Source organism: Chelon labrosus, assembly GCF_963514085.1.
Source record: "Chelon labrosus genome assembly, chromosome: 23".
Taxonomy (NCBI): Eukaryota; Metazoa; Chordata; class Actinopteri; order Mugiliformes; family Mugilidae; genus Chelon; species Chelon labrosus.
Window position 1 is genome coordinate 561,872 of NC_140356.1, and position 21,757 is coordinate 583,628.

General features: G+C 39.2%; 1 protein-coding gene across 1 annotated transcript in view; it reads right to left on the bottom strand.

The window, feature by feature from the left end:
- Nucleotides 1-3,604: 3,604 nt before the first annotated feature.
- The window catches only part of tmem178bb (transmembrane protein 178Bb), a 70,399-nt gene continuing 52,246 nt past the window's right edge, over nucleotides 3,605-21,757 (bottom strand). Inside the window, exons 3-4 of the mRNA XM_084573577.1 lie at nucleotides 5,262-5,399; nucleotides 3,605-4,273 (exon numbers count right to left, since the gene is read on the bottom strand). Of these exons, the coding sequence (XP_084429703.1) occupies nucleotides 4,023-4,273; nucleotides 5,262-5,399 (389 nt within the window). The 3' untranslated portion in view covers nucleotides 3,605-4,022. The remainder of the gene's footprint in view (nucleotides 4,274-5,261; nucleotides 5,400-21,757) is intronic.

The following is a 21,757-nucleotide window of genomic DNA, read 5'->3' on the forward strand; positions in this document are numbered from 1 at the left end:
ACACATGCGTCCTCTCTATGAAATTATTCTCAATAATTCATCTCCATTAAATCTACTGGTTTTGTTAAAAACCTGATATTTTTCCAGTGAAATTCCTCCTTGACAACTCATTATCCCAGGACAGGTTGATGAAGCAGTTCATTTATGATGAAGTAATCACTTAATTACACTATTATTCAAGATTATGTTCTTTTAAGATTACTTGCTGGCCTGACCTACGAAGTCAGAGATAGACTTGAATAGAACATGAAGGTCCATTCCATCATAATTACACTGTTGTATGTATGTCATTATATTGATGTCTAGAACTGAGGGTTTTTCTGGGTACAGGTAATGATTTTTATTAAACCCTTTTAAAGGAGCTGTCTCAGACCCATCTAACTGATGTTTCCTTCCCTCTCTCCCAGTAGACCCACAAAGACAAGACTGTTTCTGTACACACTTGAAGACAAAACTACTTTATTTTGATCTAGAACATTACTGAATTAATTTACAACCACACAATTTCTACCTTTATTCTGTATCTGAAATGATTTCTATTCAGCCACTTCTACAGTAAACCAACGTTATAGACTGAGATGCTGATTGATAAGTATGGTACATGGTTGAACTGCCTGTGTTACCTTAGAAAAAAAAACTACCAGATCTGAAAAATTCTGTTATTAAAGTAAATTTATTAACCTTGTGCTCACTGTTTACCATCCTCTGAGATAGAAGAGGGCCTGCAAAATTCCCTGCCAGGGCTCTGCTTTTGGTCAAAAATAATTAATAGGAAAGCTGTGTGCTTGGAGAACCTGTGACTTTTACAGATTACCTCAAATTTTTAGATGTCATAACCTTATCTGTGAAGATTCCCAGTCATTCAGGTCATAGCACATCTATAGCAAGGCCAAAACAAAGAACAGCAGAACTTAAATGTTCTTGCAGGTGTTTTACCACTCAGGCTCCTTCAGTTCAGAGGAAGAGGAAGATGAAACCCCATATCAGCGACTTACAATATAACACCATTCACACCTTGAGTATGGAGGGTATCTGGCCAGCAATTCAATTACAAGATGATATTCAGATTAAGTTGGGTGGTGTTGTTTTTTCACGATTAATGGTTGAAAGTGGTTGCATCTACCTGCACAGGACTGAGATATCACTTAAATCTAATATAATCCAGATGCATCAAACATATATTCTTGACGTGATTGAAGCATGTTCTCTCCAAGTTTATTTCATCATGTAGTCACGAAGTGTCTTTGTAGGTATGCCAGCAGGTAATGTGTAAGAAAATCTTCTTAAAATATAGTAGGCTGCAAGAAATAATTATTTCATTCTACTAATCTATTTTTTAGATCAGTTGAGTAATCCATCAATTTTTTTTTCAGCCAATGTCTTGACTATTTTTGGGGTAATTGACTGGGGTAATCTTTCCTCCTTCCTTTCCTAATAAACTTTATTTGAACATAATGATGACATTTTTGCAAATGATATCTATGCCCGAAGAACCCATTTCAAACTTTCCCCAAATGATAGTATTCATCAAACGTTCACACTCATTTATTAAGTGTAATTAGGAAAGATGTGTTTGGTGTATTCTGTCATTAATTTACATACATAGTGCTTTTTAACTTCAGTGACTTCTGCTGATTGTAATTGGAAATGCATCTGTATTATCCTGTAGTAAAGGGTCACCATTCAGAAATACCTGAGCCAGCTAGCAGGTTAGAACTCCGAACCTTCACACTGTGCAATTCGCATCGGCCCTTGAGTCAAACAAATGATAAGGATACAATGACGACTAATTATTTTGTGTGTACTGCCCTTAAACTATATGCTGCTGTAACACTGCAAAGTTCCCCACTGTGTGATAAATTAAATGATTATCTTATTTGATCTTATTTGGGAGCGGTTTCAGTTTACTAAGTGTGCAACCTAGAGGTGTGACATTTGCGAACAAATCGAATCTACAAACGAACAATGTTTTGTTTTTTGCTGTGTGCAACCTCCTCCTTTGCTTCTCCACTGAGTGAAATGGAGAACAGGAGCAATGGGAGGAGCACACCAGAGTACACATGTGGTGCTTATTTGATCAATCAATAGAATCAATATTTCAGAACCATTCAAGCTCAGATATACCACTAATAGAATATATGTTGTCTAAAATTGATAGGTTCTGATCCATAAGATCCAGTTCCCTTCCAAGACCTGAAAATACCACCTCTGGTCTGCTAGGCCACACACTTCATCTTATTTTCTTTTTTTTTCTTTTTTATTTAATTTTGGACCACTGGCAGTGTTACTTCCGGCTGCAGGATAAAAGTATTTACAATGAGAATCATCTCTCAAGCATCTGGGTCTGTGTTCAACGAACATCTTCAGTTACGATGTTTGGGTGAGGATTTTTTGGTAAACATTGCAACACCCCCATTCTATGCAAATCGATGTTTTTACATGTCAGTGTTATTGTAGCCCTCAAATATAATGTAACAAAGTCAATGCATCATCATAAAGTAACAGTTTCTAACCGCTATTTAGTAACATCTCAGTCCATGAGCCACTTTCAACAAAGTCTTAACATCTCTCTCCCAGAAAGTTTTGCACCCCATTCACACCTTGATTTCGAGTTTCTGACAACATGGTCTTTAACAGACTCTAATCATTTAAGTTTCAGATGGGTACCATCCAAAGATGGTCTTAATAAAAAACTATACTCCCCACCAGTCATTTACAACTGAAGAAGTCTCTTAGATCTGTGGTGAAGCGTCTTCAATAGAGCTGAAGGGGTCTTTGTTGTACCTTTGTTTTAGATATACTTAAGCCTTGCATAGTCACTCAGGATAGCAGAGTACAGAGCTAACCACACAGCCCACCTCAAAATAACCCTTTTCACCTGCCACATCTGCTGTGACCATCAAGAAAACATAATGAGACAGGACCGCAATTAAACCATTATATTTCTCTGTCCATCAAAGATCCAGTCTTATACCCAACATAGTGCTCCAATTTGTCATTATCCAATGTCAGTCTATTTGAACAACTTTTGTTTCTATGGAGACTGAAAAACAATCTCTTCCCACATGTACGCACACTCATACACACACATTTACCTCTATGACTATAATTAAAAAGAAATTAAACACAAACTTTGCTCTGAATGTACGCTCAGTCATCAGTACATTCACAACATGAAAGGTTCAGTAAAAAGGAAAATACACTTTTAATAAAAGTAGAATGCATGTATAAAATGCTTAATAGCACATGGGATCATCAGATGGGGTGGAATGCAACTACACCAAGATGAAAATGGTCTAGCATGACACTTTGTGGTTGTCATTTCTCTGGAATATTCTGTACAATAATGTACAACAGTGGAGATCCTGGACCTCCTCTCTGACCGGCTGTCACGTATAACTGGAGGAACCTCAGAGGCTGGAAAGCTGAACATTAACCACTGGCCACTAAACATGATCCCAACCCCACAAGTCACATGGTTCCATGTCTGGTCCGTCTCATTTTGAATTGTCCAGGAGGTTCCAAGAGGTAAAGTCCATGACAAACTTCAACAAGACCTCTATTTGAGCTTAACGATCTGTATTGTTTCACTCAGATTCATTAAGTTCTCCACAATCCTTAGAAGACCAGTTCCTAAAAGCAGTTTTTCAGAATGAACACTCATAATCCAAAACTCTTAGGGGGTCAAAACAGTTCTTCAGTTTTCCTTGCCACACTTTGTTGCCATCTTTCTCTATAAATCCTCTGCAGTCTTTCTTGGTCATGGTCCAGTTCTTTTTCTGCTCCACAACAACAAAACAAGGACAACTTTAAATTTTTATTATTTTAGTTCTTCAGTTCTTTTTCTTATATTTTCAAGAGATCATCAAGACACACACACACACACACACACACAAATAAAAAAAGAAATCTGTAACCAGGTTAGAGTGGAGATGAAAAGACAGATGAACACATGGAACATTTTTTTTCTGGTGGTTTGTTGTCTGCCTGTGGGTCACTTAGTCTTGTCACAGCTGCCATCTTTAGCAAACAGTGCCGTTCTCCTGTCGGGACTTGGGGCAGGTGGATCGGGGTATTGGCTGGACAGATGGAGCCAGAGTGCAAAAGAAGCCAGCGATGAGGGTGAGGCCTAGGCCTCCCCAGGCGCAGAACATAGACCAGCCGTAGCCGTGGCCAATGTCGTCAGGCAAGCCGTACAGGTACCGTGGATAACGGGAAAGCTCAAAATTGATGCCAGCAACACAAGTGCAGAGGGATATGATGCAGAAGGTTCCTGCAACAACAGAACAAGATAATGAAGGATGTGATAACCCTGATATCTTCCAGTGTTAAGCAGGCAGTGTAATTGGTGTTAAGTCACATTCTGTGAAATCATATGTCCTTAAAATGTGTCTATATCCTCCAGATTAGATGTACCAGTTATGTTTGAATAACGGTAATAGAAATGGTCAGTAATTGTCACTTGTAATAGGTTTTCTGGTAAATTTTCATTCAATCTAATTCACAGTGGGGATGTGTTTAGTGTATTCTGGATGGATTGTTGTTGATGGGGTTGACACCAGAGTTGTGGAATAAGAATCTTTAGGTATAGACTGCTGAAATACTATGGTAAGTGAACAAATCAAAACTACTATTTTATTAAACTGGGTTTGGGCTTGGTTGCTTACCCAGAATGTGGCAGAAGTAGTTATGTGAAGATCTTGCCTATTGTAAGGTGTCTACACAGATAGACGATGTGAATATGAATCTGCTGGATTGCTGAATTAGCAAAGTTTCAGGATAAACTTTTGTGTTTTTTGATACATTGAAGGTAAACCCCATTAGGCTGTCAAAATGCAATAGTGATGGCCTTGTTATGCCCACAAAATGCATTTGCAACTTAATATCTCATTGCCTTAGTAATGATTCAACCATTCAAATTTGTGCCAATAAACCATAATTTGATAATGCATAAAATAAATATGACTTTCATATCGTTGCTTGATATATATCCCCAAACTGATTGAAATATCTGCCTCTCTTCTTAGCCTGATACACCCATCACTAAAATGTGTCCTTCTCTATAGGGTTGACCCTTGGGTGATCTTTTTGTATAAAATATAAAATAGTGTTTCCATAAAGATACCTACAATGAGCAAAAGCTGAAAATACTACAAAAATCTCCCCCAAAAATGGCATCCCTGCAATGTTGCAGAAAAGTACTTTATATATATATACATATAGAAATGTAGTAAAAAAATAATCAAATGCTTGAGACACACCTCCCATGAGGAATAGGAGGCCAGCCACATACTGCATGAGGCCTCTGTCCCAGCAACAGCCAAGCACGCCAATGATCCAGCCGAACAGGATGATGGCAACAGCCATGCCCATGAAACCAGCTGTCATTCGCCGCAAGTCTAAAGAAAGACAAAAGAAGAGTTACATCAAGTTAACACACTGTAACCTGACACATACAATTATTTTGTAGGAAAGAGAAAAAGACAGAACACAGTCACTGGGAAAGTGGATAGCACAGAGGTTATTCTAAGATGCTTACGCACATATATGTATATATAGTCCAAGCCAAGAACATTACATTAGATTAGCATTCCCAATGCATAAACAAGCAGTGTCCATAATAAATACACTAGTTTAGTTCTAATTGAAGCATGTGCACAGGAGGTGTTCTTGGTTGGTTGTTTTGCTTGTGACTAGTTCTCTTGTATAGGTTTAAGTAAATGTAGGTCATGATCTAAGGTAAATCTAATAACTAACTAAGTTTGGGCCTATTACTACTACTACTACTGCTACTACTACCACTAACAATAATAGTAATAATAATAATAATAATAATAATAATAATAATAATCGTATCCTTTTATATTCTCATATAGAATATTGTGTTGTTACAATTTAGATGAAACGCCAGTTTTGTGCAGTTGGTGAACTGTATTCTTTTCTATTCCTTTTTTTGCTGCTGTATGACCACATACCTACACAGATCAGGCATAACATTATAACATTGACCATCTTGTGACAGTACAATGTTCTGCTGGGAAACTGTTGGACCTGCGTTTTATCAATGGCAGCAGCCATCCCCAGAAGGATGCAGCCCGACACAGGCAGACACACAAAAATGGTTTAGGAACAACTCAAAAAACGTGAAGAACAGCACAAGGTGTTGACCTGGGGCCTTATTTACAAAGACTTGAGTTGATTTCCTACTGAAACGTGGCGCACGCTCAGATCCAAAAGCACATTTCCTTTGTACATCCCAATCAACGTGTAACTGAGCGCACATGTTGTACCCGACTCCTCCCCGTCCTGAATATGCAAATTATATTTAACTCGCTCACGGAAAAGTTCAGATGTATCAAGAATGAAATGTCTGGGAACTTGTACGTGCCTACGCCATCGCTGGCCTTAGCTGGCTTCTACAGATATTGATCCTTTGGCAACACTTAGAGGTGATGCTGGGAAACTGTCATAAATGTGAAAACTATTAGTCCGACCGATCGTGACTGTGCCGGCCAACCCTGAGCAGAGCCATGCCAGCCGTGTGGGACGGTATTATCCGCATGTCACAATGGTCTCCAAATTCCCTTGTTCCCAAACTGATCAAGTATCCGTGGGATGATCCAGAGAGGCCCCTCCCTTCAACGCAACAATTTAGATGTCCATCATAATTGACATAACATTTAGTGTAGCATACAATCTTATGTTGATATGCAAAACTATCAAAAAACCTCTCAAAATTTAGTTTTGGGATTTCAATCCATAATGTTTTGCTGGGCACAGCTGTATATCTCAAACCCTTTAAAAAAAGGGTGTTTCAGTCACGTTTTTAAACTGTCTGTCTTAGTTCTTGTCAAAACACATCCTTGGCACAATTAGCTCCAAGTGATTGTTAGCTAATTTAACTTAACTAACTAGAATTTTTTCATGCAAAACTCAGATAAGATAAATAGGTTGGAGTGTATACTGTGCTTTCACAGTGCTATACAGTGCTATAACCTGTGTCTGACAGGAGTTTTGCGGATTCAAACATCAAGGATGGCACATAAAGTTTCCATCCACCACGATGTACATACACAATGTCTTTATATTTCTATTTTTCTCTATATATTTTTCAGTGTTGTTATTTTGTATATATTTTTCAAATTTGTTATTGTCTTTTGTAATTTTCCTGTCGAATTCGTATTGTTTTTTGTATATACACTACCGGTCAAAAGTTTTAGAACACCCTAATTTTTACAGTCATTTATTGAAATTCAAGTCGTGCAAGTCCGATGAATAGCATGAAATGGTACAAGGGTAAGTACTGAACAGCCAGAGGTTAAAAAAAGGTTTGGTTACCCAAAACTGAAAAACAATATACATTTCAGAATTATACAAAAAGGCCTCTTTCAGGGAACACGAAGTGGGTTAACAATTTAAAGCTGTTCTGCAGCAATGAAGGTTGAATCAGCCTTGAAAGCTGGTGCTACTAATTCCTACAGGTGTTCCAACTTTTCTTGGTTACTTACAACCCCCTCTGTCTGCATAAAAGCAGTGTTGGAACACACTCTGGTACCCGACCCTCTTGAGCATCAGGTGAACAGTATTGTACTGTAGAAAGTAGTGTGTTGCTACAAAAATGGCGAGAAAAAGGCAATTAACAATGGAAGAGAGACAGACCATCACAACACTTAAAAATGTAGGTCTTTCCTACAGGGAAATTGCAAAGAAAGTCAAGGTGTCAGTGAGTACAGTTTTCTTCACCATCAAAAAGGCACTCAGAAACTGGGGGAAACTCTGACAGGAAGAGGTCTGGCAGACCCAAAGCCACATCTGAATCAGAGGACAAGTTCCTGAGAGTTAACAGCTTGCGTGATAGGCGGCTCACAGGACAACAGCTTCAAGCACAGCTTAATAGTGGTCATAGTAAGCAAGTCTCAGTTTCAACTGTGAAGAGAAGACTTTGAGCTGCAGGTTTGACAGGACGAGTTGCAGCAAGAAAGCCATTGCTAAGATGTCAGAATAAGACAAAGAGGCTCGTCTGGGCCATGAAACACTGCAATTGGACTACTGAAGACTGGAAGAAGGTATTATGGACTGATGAATCAAAATTTCAAATCTTCGGTTCATCACGCAGGATCTTTGTATGCCGTCGAGTAGGCGAGAGGATGGTTCCACAGTGTGTGACATCAACTGTCAAACATGGAGGAGGAAGTGTGATGGTCTGGGGCTGTTTTGCTGGATCCAGGGTCAGTGACTTGTACAGAGTGAGAGGCACCCTGAACCAAAACGGCTACCACAGCATTCTGCAGCGCCATGCAATACCCTCTGGTATGCGCCTAGTTGGTCAGAGGTTCATCCTACAGCAAGATAATGACCCAAAACACAAGTCCAAGCTATGCCAGAACTACCTCAGGAAAAAAGAACAAGATGGTAAGCTTGAAAACATGGAGTGGCCAGCACAGTCTCCAGACTTAAACCCCATCAAGCTGGTTTGGGATGAACTGGACAGAAGAGTGAAAGCCAAGCAACCTACAAGTGCCACACATTTATAGGAACTTCTGCAACAGACTTGGGAAGAACTTTCTGAAGAATATTTGCGACGGTGTGTTCAGCTGTTATATCTGCCAAAGGTGGCTACTTTGATGAGTCAAAAGTTTAGAATACATTTTGGTCTATAAATTGATTCCATGATTTCTTTTTCAACTCAAATTGCTTATTTGTTCTATGCTTTCATTTCAGAGTGCAATGAGACACTAAACTGAAGAATTTTTAGTAAATAACTGGAAAAAGTGTGGTGTTCTAAAACTTTTGATCGGTAGTGTATTTTTGCCAAATTCCGCGCTACTGTGACAAGGTAATTTCCTACACGTGGGATAAATAAACAATGTCTTATGTCTTATAATGTAATACAATTCATTTACAGCTGCATTGATGCAATACTCTATAAAGTCAGTGGTAAGACGCTGTCCTGGTTACATGATTTGATGGCTCATCAATTGACCCGTATAAAATTCACACAAAATCATTTATCAAATTCACTGTCTGCCTGGTTGACAGTATATTTCTTTTCATAAACTAAAACAGCTATAAGGTATTATGGTTTAACATGATTTAATGTGAAAACCCTTTGCTGTCTTGATCTAAATTCCCTTTGAGGAGGACTATACATAAAGGTTTATTACATTTCTATTGAGCTGAACTATAGTAAGAAGAAAATAAATAAAATGTGTTTTAATGTTCAAAGAAAAATCCGATCTGAAGGGGTTAACCTGCTCTATCTGAGGAGGCCTGCGAATATGACAATGATTCATAAAACAAGAATCACAGCTTATAATGAATGCATCTGTAGCCTTTGAGGTAATGACGTTGAAGGATCGCAATGTGTTAAATGCGGGCATCCTGCTGTGAGCATGAAAAAGACAGAAATCTGTTGTTCGACCGGCAAGGATTAGTGTAGGACTGATGGGTAGAATGCAGCTGTTTGATATTCAAATGGTGAAGTGAAAATCATGTGTATGGATGTTGAGCAGAGGGATTTGTTAAGCCATTTACCTTTACTGCGATCAAATATTTGTTCTAAAATTATTTATTTTTGTTTGACTGTTGGTTACACTGTAAAAGTCTTCCTGAGGAGCATATCTACACATCCTCTCTGTTATCGTATGTATTCTGATGGTCTACTTCAAGCATTCCATTGTGTTTTTTATTTCAGTTCAGAGCTATTTGAGGTGGGTGCATGTACTGAGTCTTGAAGAAAACATATATACAGTGCCCTTTTTGCACCCCCTTAATATCAATATTAAAGTTGTCCTTTTTCAATCATTCATTCATTCATCTTCTGTAACTGCTTGTCCTGTGAAGGGTCGCAGGGGGGCCCATCTGTCATCGGGCGAGAGGTGGGGAAGTTGTCCTTTTTGTCAATTGAAATCAACCAAACATAAATTAAACTGATCTTCTCCTCTAATTAAGAGAATACTGAAAAAAAGCACACTGGCTGCAGGGAGTTGAATTACCGTGTGTGTTTAAAGATTTCCAATATATCCACGGAAATCTATGCAGGCAAACTGCACAGAGTGTGATCTATGCATATATATATAGTAGCTGCAGTTAGTTGTTGCAAGTATAGGAAGAATGAAATGTAATTTTAGGGCTACAGGCTTCTAAGGACTAATGTCAGCACTTTTCGGACTTTTCTGACATGCAGCATGACAAGTATGCTGACTGGGAGAAATGCCAGCAGGGAACTTTGTCTGCATGTCTGTGAAGTCTGTGAATACACAATATGCTTGGAGAGAGTGAGCCCCTTTTAAAGCATAAGCATAAGGTTGGCACAGTGTAAATAATAATTCTTCTTATTTCAGTGCAAAAGTAATAATATTTTAAGAGAACTGACTCCAGTATTTCATGTTATTAATGTGCTCAGTCCAGGATTTTTGGGGAGATGTAATGTAATTTTGTTAACTGATGTAGCTCATAATTATTTACCACGCACAACCTGTTCCACTTGGTGAGTAATTGTTACCTATGAGTAGGATTTAATATAAGTATTTTCTCTATTGGTGCAAATTGTAAGTTTTCCTCTGCTCTCGGATGAGTGGTGAAACGTCTTCTCAAAAAACTCTACATATCCAGTTGCCTTTTTTGGATATGCCATGATTTGGATGACTGAGAACCTTCACAGACACATTGATCTGTTGATTATTTCCTCTGCCAGTGTCGGTTTCATAGTAATAGTAACACATGCTGTAAATATATCAATATTAGATGCATTGATGCCAAGTGTTAAGTGTAATTCCTTGATAGAGTTACCGTGCGCAAAAATGCCTTATGGCTGAGCTGACCAGTTCAGCATTTCATTACACTGTTAAATCAGTGTTAACCTGCACATGACGAAAAAAAAAAAAAAAAAAAAAACATTACAACAATCAGGCATAACACTATGACCACCTTCCTAATACTGTGTAGGTCTCCATTATGCCACCAAATAATGACATGGACCTTCTGGGGGTGTTCCTAAACCGTTTTTGTATGTGTGCCTGTGTCAGGCTGCATCCTACACCTTATATCCTACAACACCTTGTGGTTCGCACTAGCTCAAAGGCACTCTGTAGGATCGGAGAATGTTTTAGCATTTCCGATGAAAGGAATTGGTAAGGGAGGTTTTAGTTTTCCTGCTGTTAACACACAGCCATGCTACAGAGGCTGTCTGCAGCCACAGCTCACTGGGGAGGAATGATATAGCTTAATTTTAAAACCCCATGACAACTGCCACTGGGAAGAAAACAATGGAGTGGGAAAATCAAATCATGCAAGATAGCAGGAAGGAGGGAGGCGGGGGTGTGATGGGGAATGAGTTTTCAGCAGAGTCTGTGTCGTTTAATGTGCAGTTCACTGAGGAAGCCCTTGCATGCCCTGTGGCTTTGCGGTATCGTTGAGATGCCTCACGCTTTTCCTCTGGGATTGGGGCCATATGGGAGCTTTCAAGTTAGTGACTGTGAGCACTCTGCCAAGTTGAGTCAGTAGCTTGTCACAGCAAAATGTCAAGGGATCGCCACACACTGCAGGATGATGTGAGCAAAACAGGGAATAACTTCTGTTAAGGCATTTTCAAAACAACTTGAAAGCAGCAACAACATGCAGCAACAACCTGGTGAACACCATAAGGATGCATTAAGTTCGCATTTGAGAGATCCAATCTCTGATCACATTTGGAGGTGGTCTGGGTCGCATGTGTCCGCATTTCTTTGGTAGTGTGAACTCAATGAGTCCTGAGTCACATTAAAGACCTCCTATACTCAACAGGGGTGCTCTTGCGACGCAGAGTTTTGCTTCCTTCATTCAGAACCCTTTCAGGGTTGGAGGTGTGTGCCAAAGTCATGACCCACAAGCAAAATAGCACTGTTCTCGGTTCTGGAGCAGTGGTAGAGATCCATTAGAGATATCAGCTGTTACAATATTCTTCGGTGCCCCAGATAATGTCGGGGTTTATTTGCATACAGAGCGCAAAACTGAGATTGGATCTGGAAATGCATTTGGAGATGCATGTTAATGCCCGGTCCGAATACATGTACCTAAAGCTGGTCACCTGAGATCGTATTGTTCAGATTGGATTATAAAGCAGGATCTGAACAACCCCTAACTGGGCACTGTTATGTGTATGCAAGTGCGCACACACACATGCACACACGTTGCCAACCTCTACTATGTTCTGCAGCTCAGGCTTGTTTTAGGGCAGGTAAATGATTGGTGGGCACTAGTGGTACATTCGGTTGCTTGCCAGTTAAGAAATAGGTTTGCATGTGTTAAGTGCTTGCAGTACCTCAAACAGATAGCCAGTTGGCCAAATGACTTGCTGGCCTGGCTCACTGGACGGATAACAACATTCATAGTAACACATGCTGTCCTGTGCTGCAGATAGGATGACAAATAGGACGCAACATTTGAGACCGAACCAGCCAATATTTGGGAATAGGAATTGAGTAAATCAGTGTGAAAATCATGCTTAATAGGGTTTTAAACATTTATTATATTATTATTTCATTTGCATGTATATATCTTGTGTAGACAAAGCTTCTCGTGCATAATCTGTGTCTAATCAAATCAAGATTAATAACATTTTCCTCTAACAGGTCCTCAGGAAAATTCTGCTAAGGGGCTCACATACCTGAACAGTGAACCGATGTAAAGCATTTGTCACTGCAACACAGTCATACCTGACATCCCAATGTTTATGATGTATTGCACCTTATGCGATGCTAATCAAATTTATAAATATCTTAAATGCTTGCCATTTTACATTAGTCTGGACTTGTAACTGGTGATGGCATGTGAAAGGTGGGAAGTAACGAAGTACAAATACTTCGTTACTGTACTTAAGTAGATTTTTCAGGTATCTGCACTTTACTTGAGTATTTCTTTTACTGAGGACTTTTTACTTTTACTCCCTATCTTTGTACACAAATATCTGTACTTTCTACTCCTTACATTGGAAAAACAGGATCGTTACTTTTTTAACTTCCACGGGTGACAAGACGTAAAACACGTAACATGATCTGACCTGACTAGAGCACTAGAGAGGGAAAGTCGAAGAAGAAGAGGGACAGACTGCGGAAAGGTGCCGAATGTGTGGAGAGTTAGTGAGAGAACCTCCAGCAGCATGGAGGAAGGAAGTGAACTGGGGTGAAGTGCCGACGGCGACGTTTCAGAAGACATTCCCCATCCGTGGCCTTATTTAAGAGAACTGTTCGATGTTGTCGGCTGCAAGAATGATTCATGGCGAATGCGCATTGTTTTGATCGTATATAGTTAACGCTAGCTAGCTGTAACAGATACTATCAAGTATCTGTGGGATGCACTGGAACAAGCCTGATCCACGGAGGCCCCTCCCCTCAACCCATAGGACCCAAAGGCCCCCACTAACAACATTCTGTTGCCAGACACCACAGGACACCCTCAGAAGGCCCATGTCCATTCTCTAATGAGTCACAACTGTTTTGGAGGCACAAGGGGGACCCACACAATATTAGGCAGGTGGACATATTGTTATGCCTAATACATTTTAGTTAAGATCATGACTACATGTTGAAAATATTTATTTTAGACAGGGTCTAAGGGTCTACGGACTTTCACATTGGTTCCATTGAGCACCTTATTAAATTAAATCTTTTTGTTCACTCTACTGACTGAACTACAGTGACCACAAGCTAATCTGTGGATAGCTTAAACATAAAAACACTAGTCCTTGGACTCTAGACAATACTGATGTATACAGTAGTTTGGGTTTACACAGGAAATCATGCCACAGAGTCTTTCTGACACAGCTATAAAAGGAAAAATGTCAGAAGTCAGGTGAACTTGAAAACTAAATTATATGATGTAAAGTCGGATTTGACAAGACATGCTGACTTTTTACAGGATGGAGAAGCGGTTCTTATATATTCAAATCAAATACACATTGAGCTGAACTGACAAAGTGAAGCCTTGACACAACAACTTGGCCTGCTTTTCATACAGCAGCTTGACTTTCATCCGCACATATTTCATAGTCAAAGGAGCCCTGTTATTGTCACAAGCTAGAAAAAGAGACAGCGAAGGGAGGTGACCATGGTTTCTCACGCTGTGGACAGACCCATATGCACTGAGGAGATAAGCAGCAATGCTGAGAAGGAAGCTTGACAAACACAGACACCATACAGCTCTAAAGCTGGACTTGCAGTATTTTCACTGATTGACTGCGCCATATGTATGTTTCCCTGCAACATACAATATATATACTCTCCTACAAACTCATCGTACCCGCTCTATATACTGGGTCATTGCAAACCAACCTTAATTACAGCTGCATGTTGGTAAATAAAGGAGCTTTAAAAAAAAGTCACAGCAAATGTGCAAAAACTATTAAATTCTGGGCTAGCAAGGCTAGCAATAAAATATCATATGAGTACTGTCATGGGAATTGGCCATGCCTTCGTGTGTATGCATGTATTTAATTGTGTATCTGTGTGCAAAGACGGTTAGAAACACACACAAAAGCCTTTCCCTCAAGTCCTACCAAAGCAATCTGCATATGAGTCTAAACAGATTCTGCAAAAAATAGACTAAATAGGAACTTCTGTCATTTTGGTTCTCTACTAGAAGAACAATATAAAGTGTGAGCAGATCACTGAATATGTATAGTGATTACTGTATGTCATGTGCCAGGTTACATGAAAGCTACAGGGCAAAGATTTATTTATTATGTTATAGTGACTATACTATTAACAAGGTCAAAACTGAAACTAATGCAGTGTAATAAATATCCAAAGATTGCATAAACCTTGTAAATCTTTGTTCTGTCATCTGTTTAAGGCTGGCTAGGTGGAGAGATGGAGACAAAAATGGGTGGGGCGACAGAAACAAAGGGAGGAGAGGACAAGAGGAGGCCAATTATTAGAGACGCTGTAAACAAATCAACACAACTTCTTCTTTGTTTTCTGAACAAATTCTTCAGACTAAATTGCAAAATATGATCTTTCTCATTGCTGATTAGATCTGTCTTCACCCTTTATCACCATGCTAGATCTAAGCTGAGTTCAGTGTCACTGATAAAGATTAGTGGTAAAGTTATAAAGAGAAATATTTGTTTAGGTTTTATACAGGACTGGGTCTGCTGGTGCGCAGGCATTACATTCTGTATCATCATGGAGGAACAGATGACAGCAGTTCCTTAAGTGGCTGTGAGATATTTGGAGTAAACCAGGAAGATAGGAGTGCACTGTGAAATGCTATGTGGCAGTTGGTCAAAGTAAGTTAAGTTCTCTATCTTATTCTGCTTTGTTGTCTCTGTCAGGGTAATGACTTGAGGATTTCTGGGCTGGTAGATATAGAAGCGCTGCGATGTGACTAACCTGATTAACAGTTAAGACTTTGTGGGAGGAAAATGCAGCGTGCACTTCTCATATTTCTGCCACAGTGTCAACATATACAGCAGAGGTGGCAAAAGTATTCACATTCTGTACTTAAGTGAAAGCAAAAATACTCTGATAAAAGTAAAAGTACTGATTCAGCTCCTTTACTCAAGTAAAAGTAAGAAAGTACAGGCTCTGAAATGTACCTAAGTAAAAAGTAAAAATGATTTTGCCATTAATGAAACAATGCATCCGTTGATAATTTTGCACAATGAAAAAAATTCTGACAGAATAATCTACACTAAATTTGTCCTGCATGAGCATCTGGATAATTTTTAATTATAAATTGAGGGTTATTGGGTTGTTGTTTTTTAAACCGAGAGCTAGCTAGCGTTAACTATATACGATCAAAACAATGCGCATTCGCCATGAATCATTCTTGGAGCCGACAACATCGAACAGTACTCTTAAATAAGGCCACGGATGGGGAATGTCTTCTGAAGCGTCGCCGTCGGCACTACACCCCAGTTCACTTCCTTCCTCCATGCTGCTGGAGGTTCTCTCTCTAACTCTCCACACATTCGACACCTTTCTGCAGTCTGTCCCTCTTCTTCTTCGACTTTCCCTCTCCAGTCCGATGCTCTAGTCAGGTCAGATCATGTTACGTGTTTTATGTCTTGTCATCCGTGGAAGTTAAAAAAGTAACGATCCTGTTTTTCCAATGTAAGGAAAAGAAAGTACAGTTATTTGTGTACAAATATAGGGAGTAAAAGTAAAAAGTCGTCAGAAAAAGAAATTCTTAAGTAATTTACAGATACCTGAAAAATCTACTTAAGTACAGTAACAAAGTATTCGTACTTCGTTACTTCCCACCTCTTCCCACCTTCGTTACTTCCCAGCTCCTCCAAATGTATGGAAAGTGCACATGTACACAGCCAACTCACTTGACTGTTATGTGTTCTATTCACACAGAACTAGTATTATCTGGAGATATCAAGTAATTTGTAATTTGCAGAGATTTTCTCTGATTTTACCCCATAATTTGTAAAAACAACAAGTTAACCAATCATGTGCCCCGCTGTCAAACTTTGATGTTTGCGACTAAACTAAATCTGGTTTCACAGAACCTGCGCATGTCAGTGAAATATGGCAGGTAATCTGCCATGTATTTTATTTTATTATATATTTTTTTGCTGTGTTTTACACAGATTCACAGACAAATTCATAATTTGCTACTGCACTGAGTGGGATGGAGAACAGGAACAAAGGGAGGAGGAAATTCTGATCAATAGATAGATAGATCAATAGAAACAATATGTCAGAATCATTCAAGATATCCCACCAATACAATATATATCGGTGGGATGTCTAAATTTGAATGATTCTGATCCTATCATTCCTCCCAGTGATTATTTCCCATGTAAAATGAGTTACCATCAACATCTTAAAAATAAATATCAAAATGAGCCAGTGTTTTGAATGGCTCTTTGAAAGGAAAGATCCACAAGATCCGGCTCCCTTCAAAGAGCCGTGTATCCAATCTCTATTATTTATTGAAGTCCCATTCTAGTGCTGACTGGTCTGACTGATCCATCTGTTCAAATTACCCATGTCCAAACACTTATAAAGCTCAGATGAGAAGAGATGTTCAGTAATTTGTTATGTATGCATCCTTTTTCTTCAGATCACTTAATACATGCCAACAGATTGGCATGTATTAAAGAACTGTCTCCACCAATGTCTTGCTTTCAAAAAATCAATTGAGATTTACTGCAGCAATAAAAGGCAAGTTTATCGTTCTGTTTACTGTTTCTGAGAGCTTCTAATTGCAGCTGGTGGACTCTTCTCTTATACTCTACCCACACAAATGCTCCCAGTATAGAAAAGAGAACCGGTGATATGACTGATGATGTGAACCAATGTGTCAGTTGAAAATTATTATGTATCCTTGTGCAGTACAGCCAATAGGGGTGGAGTAGAACGTTTTCTCTCCCAGAGAGATGTTGACAATAGACAAGGAAAATCAGCCTCTCTGTAAAGAGATATGGTGATGTGTAGCCAGTAATTTATTTGAAGTCTGCGTCATCTCCCGTAGACAGCTAAGAGATTGAATATTCATTTTCCAATTATTCATAGCTATTTGCAAATATGAGAAAAATCCAATCATTTGAAAATGTATGCCAGATCCATGCTGCAAATAAGTAGCTGTCTACTGTTTTCTTTTTTTGCCCTTGATCTGCCCTAAGCACTACATGTGATTATTTCGATTACAGCTCCTGAAGAGCCTGGGTTGAGATTTAAGCTTTACTGGTCCACCTATTCTTTCACGTGTTTCATTGTCTTTGATTGTTTTTTATCATACTGAGCTTTGCCCATGAAAATTATATTTCTGTTTTAGTTAACATGACTCACATTCTGTCATATGGCTGAAGGGGTTGTCAGGTTTCTCCAGTGTCAACTGACACTGACAAGATTACAAGAATCATATTCAGAAGAACTGTTCCTTCCATCCCATGCCCGGGTCAGAGAGATAAAGAGCATGTGGAATTACAAACTAAAGAGGAGCGCAGTGTGAGTAACATTGTTGACGTGCTGTACTCTTACTGCCTGCACTTCTACTGCCTTTAGAGAGAGCTAGCATAAGCCAAGGCTGGATCTCTTCCAGACCTCCTTTACAACTGCTGATGCTAACAGGCACCTCCACTGCAGCAGACTTTAGTGTTTTTGAACCATAAAATATCTAGGAAAGGGCAACTGAGCACCCTTCTTCAGTGTCACGGTACCCACCATTTCAGTCATCATGATTTAAAGGCATTCAAAAAAGGATTGTGAATGAGTGAATCTTTCTGTCTAAGGGATTAAAAACATCTTAAAAATATTTAGAATTCATTGCTTCTGTGTTCTGCAGCTAACTTTTGAAACAGTTTGAATCAGATTTGATTATTCAAACGTATCTTTTAAAAACTTTCTTTCGGAGTGACAGAAGTGCTGAGGAAAGTCTATGCTGCTACTAGCAGAGTGCTACATGCTACAGAGGACAACATGGTGCCTACATTGTTACCACAGTGAAAAATGCCAAAAGGATAGCAATGTCAATACAAAAATATCCAATCACTCTCCATCATGCAGACAGCCTGTAAAGGTCTGATTGGAGAAACAAATTTAAAAAGATTTTAAAAGCCCCACTTTGTAATTTGCTTTAAATATTAATTGCCTACAGCTCATCTGGACTCTAGACGAGCTTTTGAAGAAGACTTCAGCCACTTGTTCAGTCTTGATTATGTTTATTGAGATTATAATAACACTCAACACGATAATCCAAAGTCAGTTTATAAAACAATTTAAAAATCAATGTACGATGGGGGTCAATGCTCAGAAATGGTATACCTCGGATCTCTCAACCTTTGTAGCCCATACTCCCAGAATCAGCCCAGAATCACAGAACGAAACATGTCTCAAGAAGTGCTGAGGACTTACCAGAATCACAAAAGAAGTTCGGCTAACTTTGATTTTATACTTATATATAAGAACAGAAAATTACTTGGCCAGAGTGTGTGTTGTTGCAAGAAGCTAGCTAATTACTGCATTAAAGCCAAACGAAAGCCTGTAACTGGACTGATGGATGGCTGCCAGCTTGCATTGTACCTGACAAGACAACGGTGTCCATTATTATTTTCTTTATTTTTTTAGTAAGAAAGAATTTGGTAGATGGATCTATCTATCTAAAAAAAAAAGATAGTATGGGTTAGGGTTAGGGTTAGATGATAGTATGATTTAATATAATCTCTTAGCAGCAATCATCAGGATGCAGCCTGACACAGGCCCACACTAAAAACAGTTTAGGAACAACTCAAAAAACATGAAAAACAGCACAAGGTGTAGACCTAGTCTTGTGGAAACTTCAGAAGTCTTCAGCTTCCTTCAGTACAGAGATAGATATACAATGGATATATGATATTACATAGGTTATTAGTAAACCAGATGTTTACATACACTGTGTTAAAAGACACATAACCTTTTTTCCTCACTGTCTGAAGTTAAATTACCAAAATTATTTCTATTTGCTAAATGCCACAATAATGAGAGAGAGAATTTCTTAGATAATTTTTTATTGCTTTCTTCAAAGTCAGAAGTTTACATACATTTCCTTAGTATTTGGTAGCATTGCCTTTAAACTGTATGGGTCAAACGTTTTGGGTATCCTTCCACAACCTTCTCGCAATAGTCTGCTGTAATTCTGGTCCATTCCTCCTGACAGAACTTGTGTAACTGAGTCAGGGTTGTAGGGGACCTCGCTCGCACACACCTTTTCAGATCTGGGCTTTGTGATGGCCACTCCAAAACATTGATTTTGTTGTCCTTAAGCCACTTTGTAACTACTTTTGAAGTATGCTTAGGGTCATTGTCCATTTGGAAGACCCATTTGCGCCCAAGCTTTAACTTCCTGGCTGATGTCTTGAGATGTTGCTTCAATATTTCCACATAATGTTCTTTCCTCATGATGCCATCTATTTTATGAAGTGCACCAGTTCCTCCTGTGGCAAAACAGCCCCACAACATGATGCTACCACCCCCATACTTCACAGTTGGGATGGTGTTCTCAGGCTTACAAGCCTCCCCCTTTTTCCTCCAAATGTAACGATGGTTATTATGGCCAAACAATTTCATCAGATCACAGGAGATGTCTCCAAAAATTAAGGTCTTCGTCCCTGTGTGCATTTGCAAACTGTAATCTGGCTTTTTTATGTTGCTTTTGGAGTAATGGCTTCTTCCTCGCTGAGTGGCCTTTCAGTCCATGTCGGTACAGGACTGGTTTCACTGTGGAGAATGACACTCTCTTACCAGCTTCAGCCATCATCTTGACAAGGTCTTCCTGAGCGGTATGATTGCTGGACATTCCCATGGTGTCTATACTTGCATATAATTGTTTGAACAGATGAACGTGGCACCTTCAAGCATCTGGAAATTGTACCCAAGGATGAACCAGTCTTGTGGAGCACCACAATTCTCTTCCTGATATCTTGGCTGATTTCTTTTGATTTTCCCATGATGTCAAACAAGAAAGCAGTGTGTTTGAGGTGTAGCCTTAAAATACATCCACAGGTGTGCCTCCAATTAACTCAAATGTTGTCTGTTAACTTATCAGAAGCTTCCAAAGCCATGACATCATCATCAGGTCTTTCCTGTCATGGTTCAGTTTTTTTGATTCCTGTGTTCATGTTTTGAGTTTTGTTCATGTTTCATGTGTTCCAGTTTCCTGTTTTATTTTGTTAAGTTCTTGATTCCCTGTTGTGTTACTCCCTGTTTCCCCCCTTTTGATTAGGTCATTGGTTTCTCCTTGTGTTGTCTTGACTTGTGTCACCTGTGTCTCGTCACCCCTCTGTTCCTCGTGTGTGTATATATAGCCCTGCCTTCCCCTTTGTTCCTGGTCGCGTCATACTGCTTTCCTCCGTTTCTCTGTGTCCCCAGTGTTCCTAATCTCAAGTCTTGTGATGTTACGTTTTTTTTGTGTTTTTGAAAGTTTTGATTTTTGTCTTCGGAATTCCTGCTTTCTCAGCAGCGCTTTCTGTTTCCTTTTTGTTTAATTAAATTAATTTTTTTTGCCTACTCCTGCCCCTTCGCTTATCGTCCAGCATTTGGGTCCTACCTCCCCTTGAAAAACCATAACATTTCCTTCATTGTTTAAAGACATGGTGACTTTGAAGAAAGTAATAAAGAATTCTCTAAGAAATTCTCTCTCTCATTATTGTGGCATTTAGCAAATAGAAATAATTTAAGTAATCCTAACTGACCTAACACAGGAGAGGTTTAGTCTGATTTAACTTCAGACAGTGAGGAAAAATGTTTGTGTCTTTTAACACAGTGTATGTAAACATCTGGTTTCAACTGTATCTGTATGATGTGCATTACATGTGCTTTAACAAATTAGAATCCAAGCATAAAGAGTGATGAGCTTTCTGCATTGCAAATGAGCTCTCTTTGTGACAGTGGTTGTCTGAGTTGCTGGACAGTTAGCTCTTCCCTCGGGACTGAAGCTTCGTAAGGATGAGCAATGATTAATCACTTGGCCTACAGACACTGTGGTCACATGTCTGGATACAACTGATTTCCACTAATCTGTGTACAGATGTTAAGTACAATATCACATATGGTCAAGAGGTGGCGCCGTTGAGGTGTGTTGACATGGTTTTAGGAGCATAGAAGAAGAATGTGTTATAGCTGTTTACAAGCACGAGTAAAGGAAGCTGCGTGGCGTTTACACAAAGTCTCTGGAGTCTGCTTTCGCACATATAAACGCTACCACAACATGGTGTCAGAAATAGGCGAACCTACTGTGGGTAAAAAGTGGGTGTAGTTGAGTTAAGTGAGGCTGAAATAGCCCAGCGGAG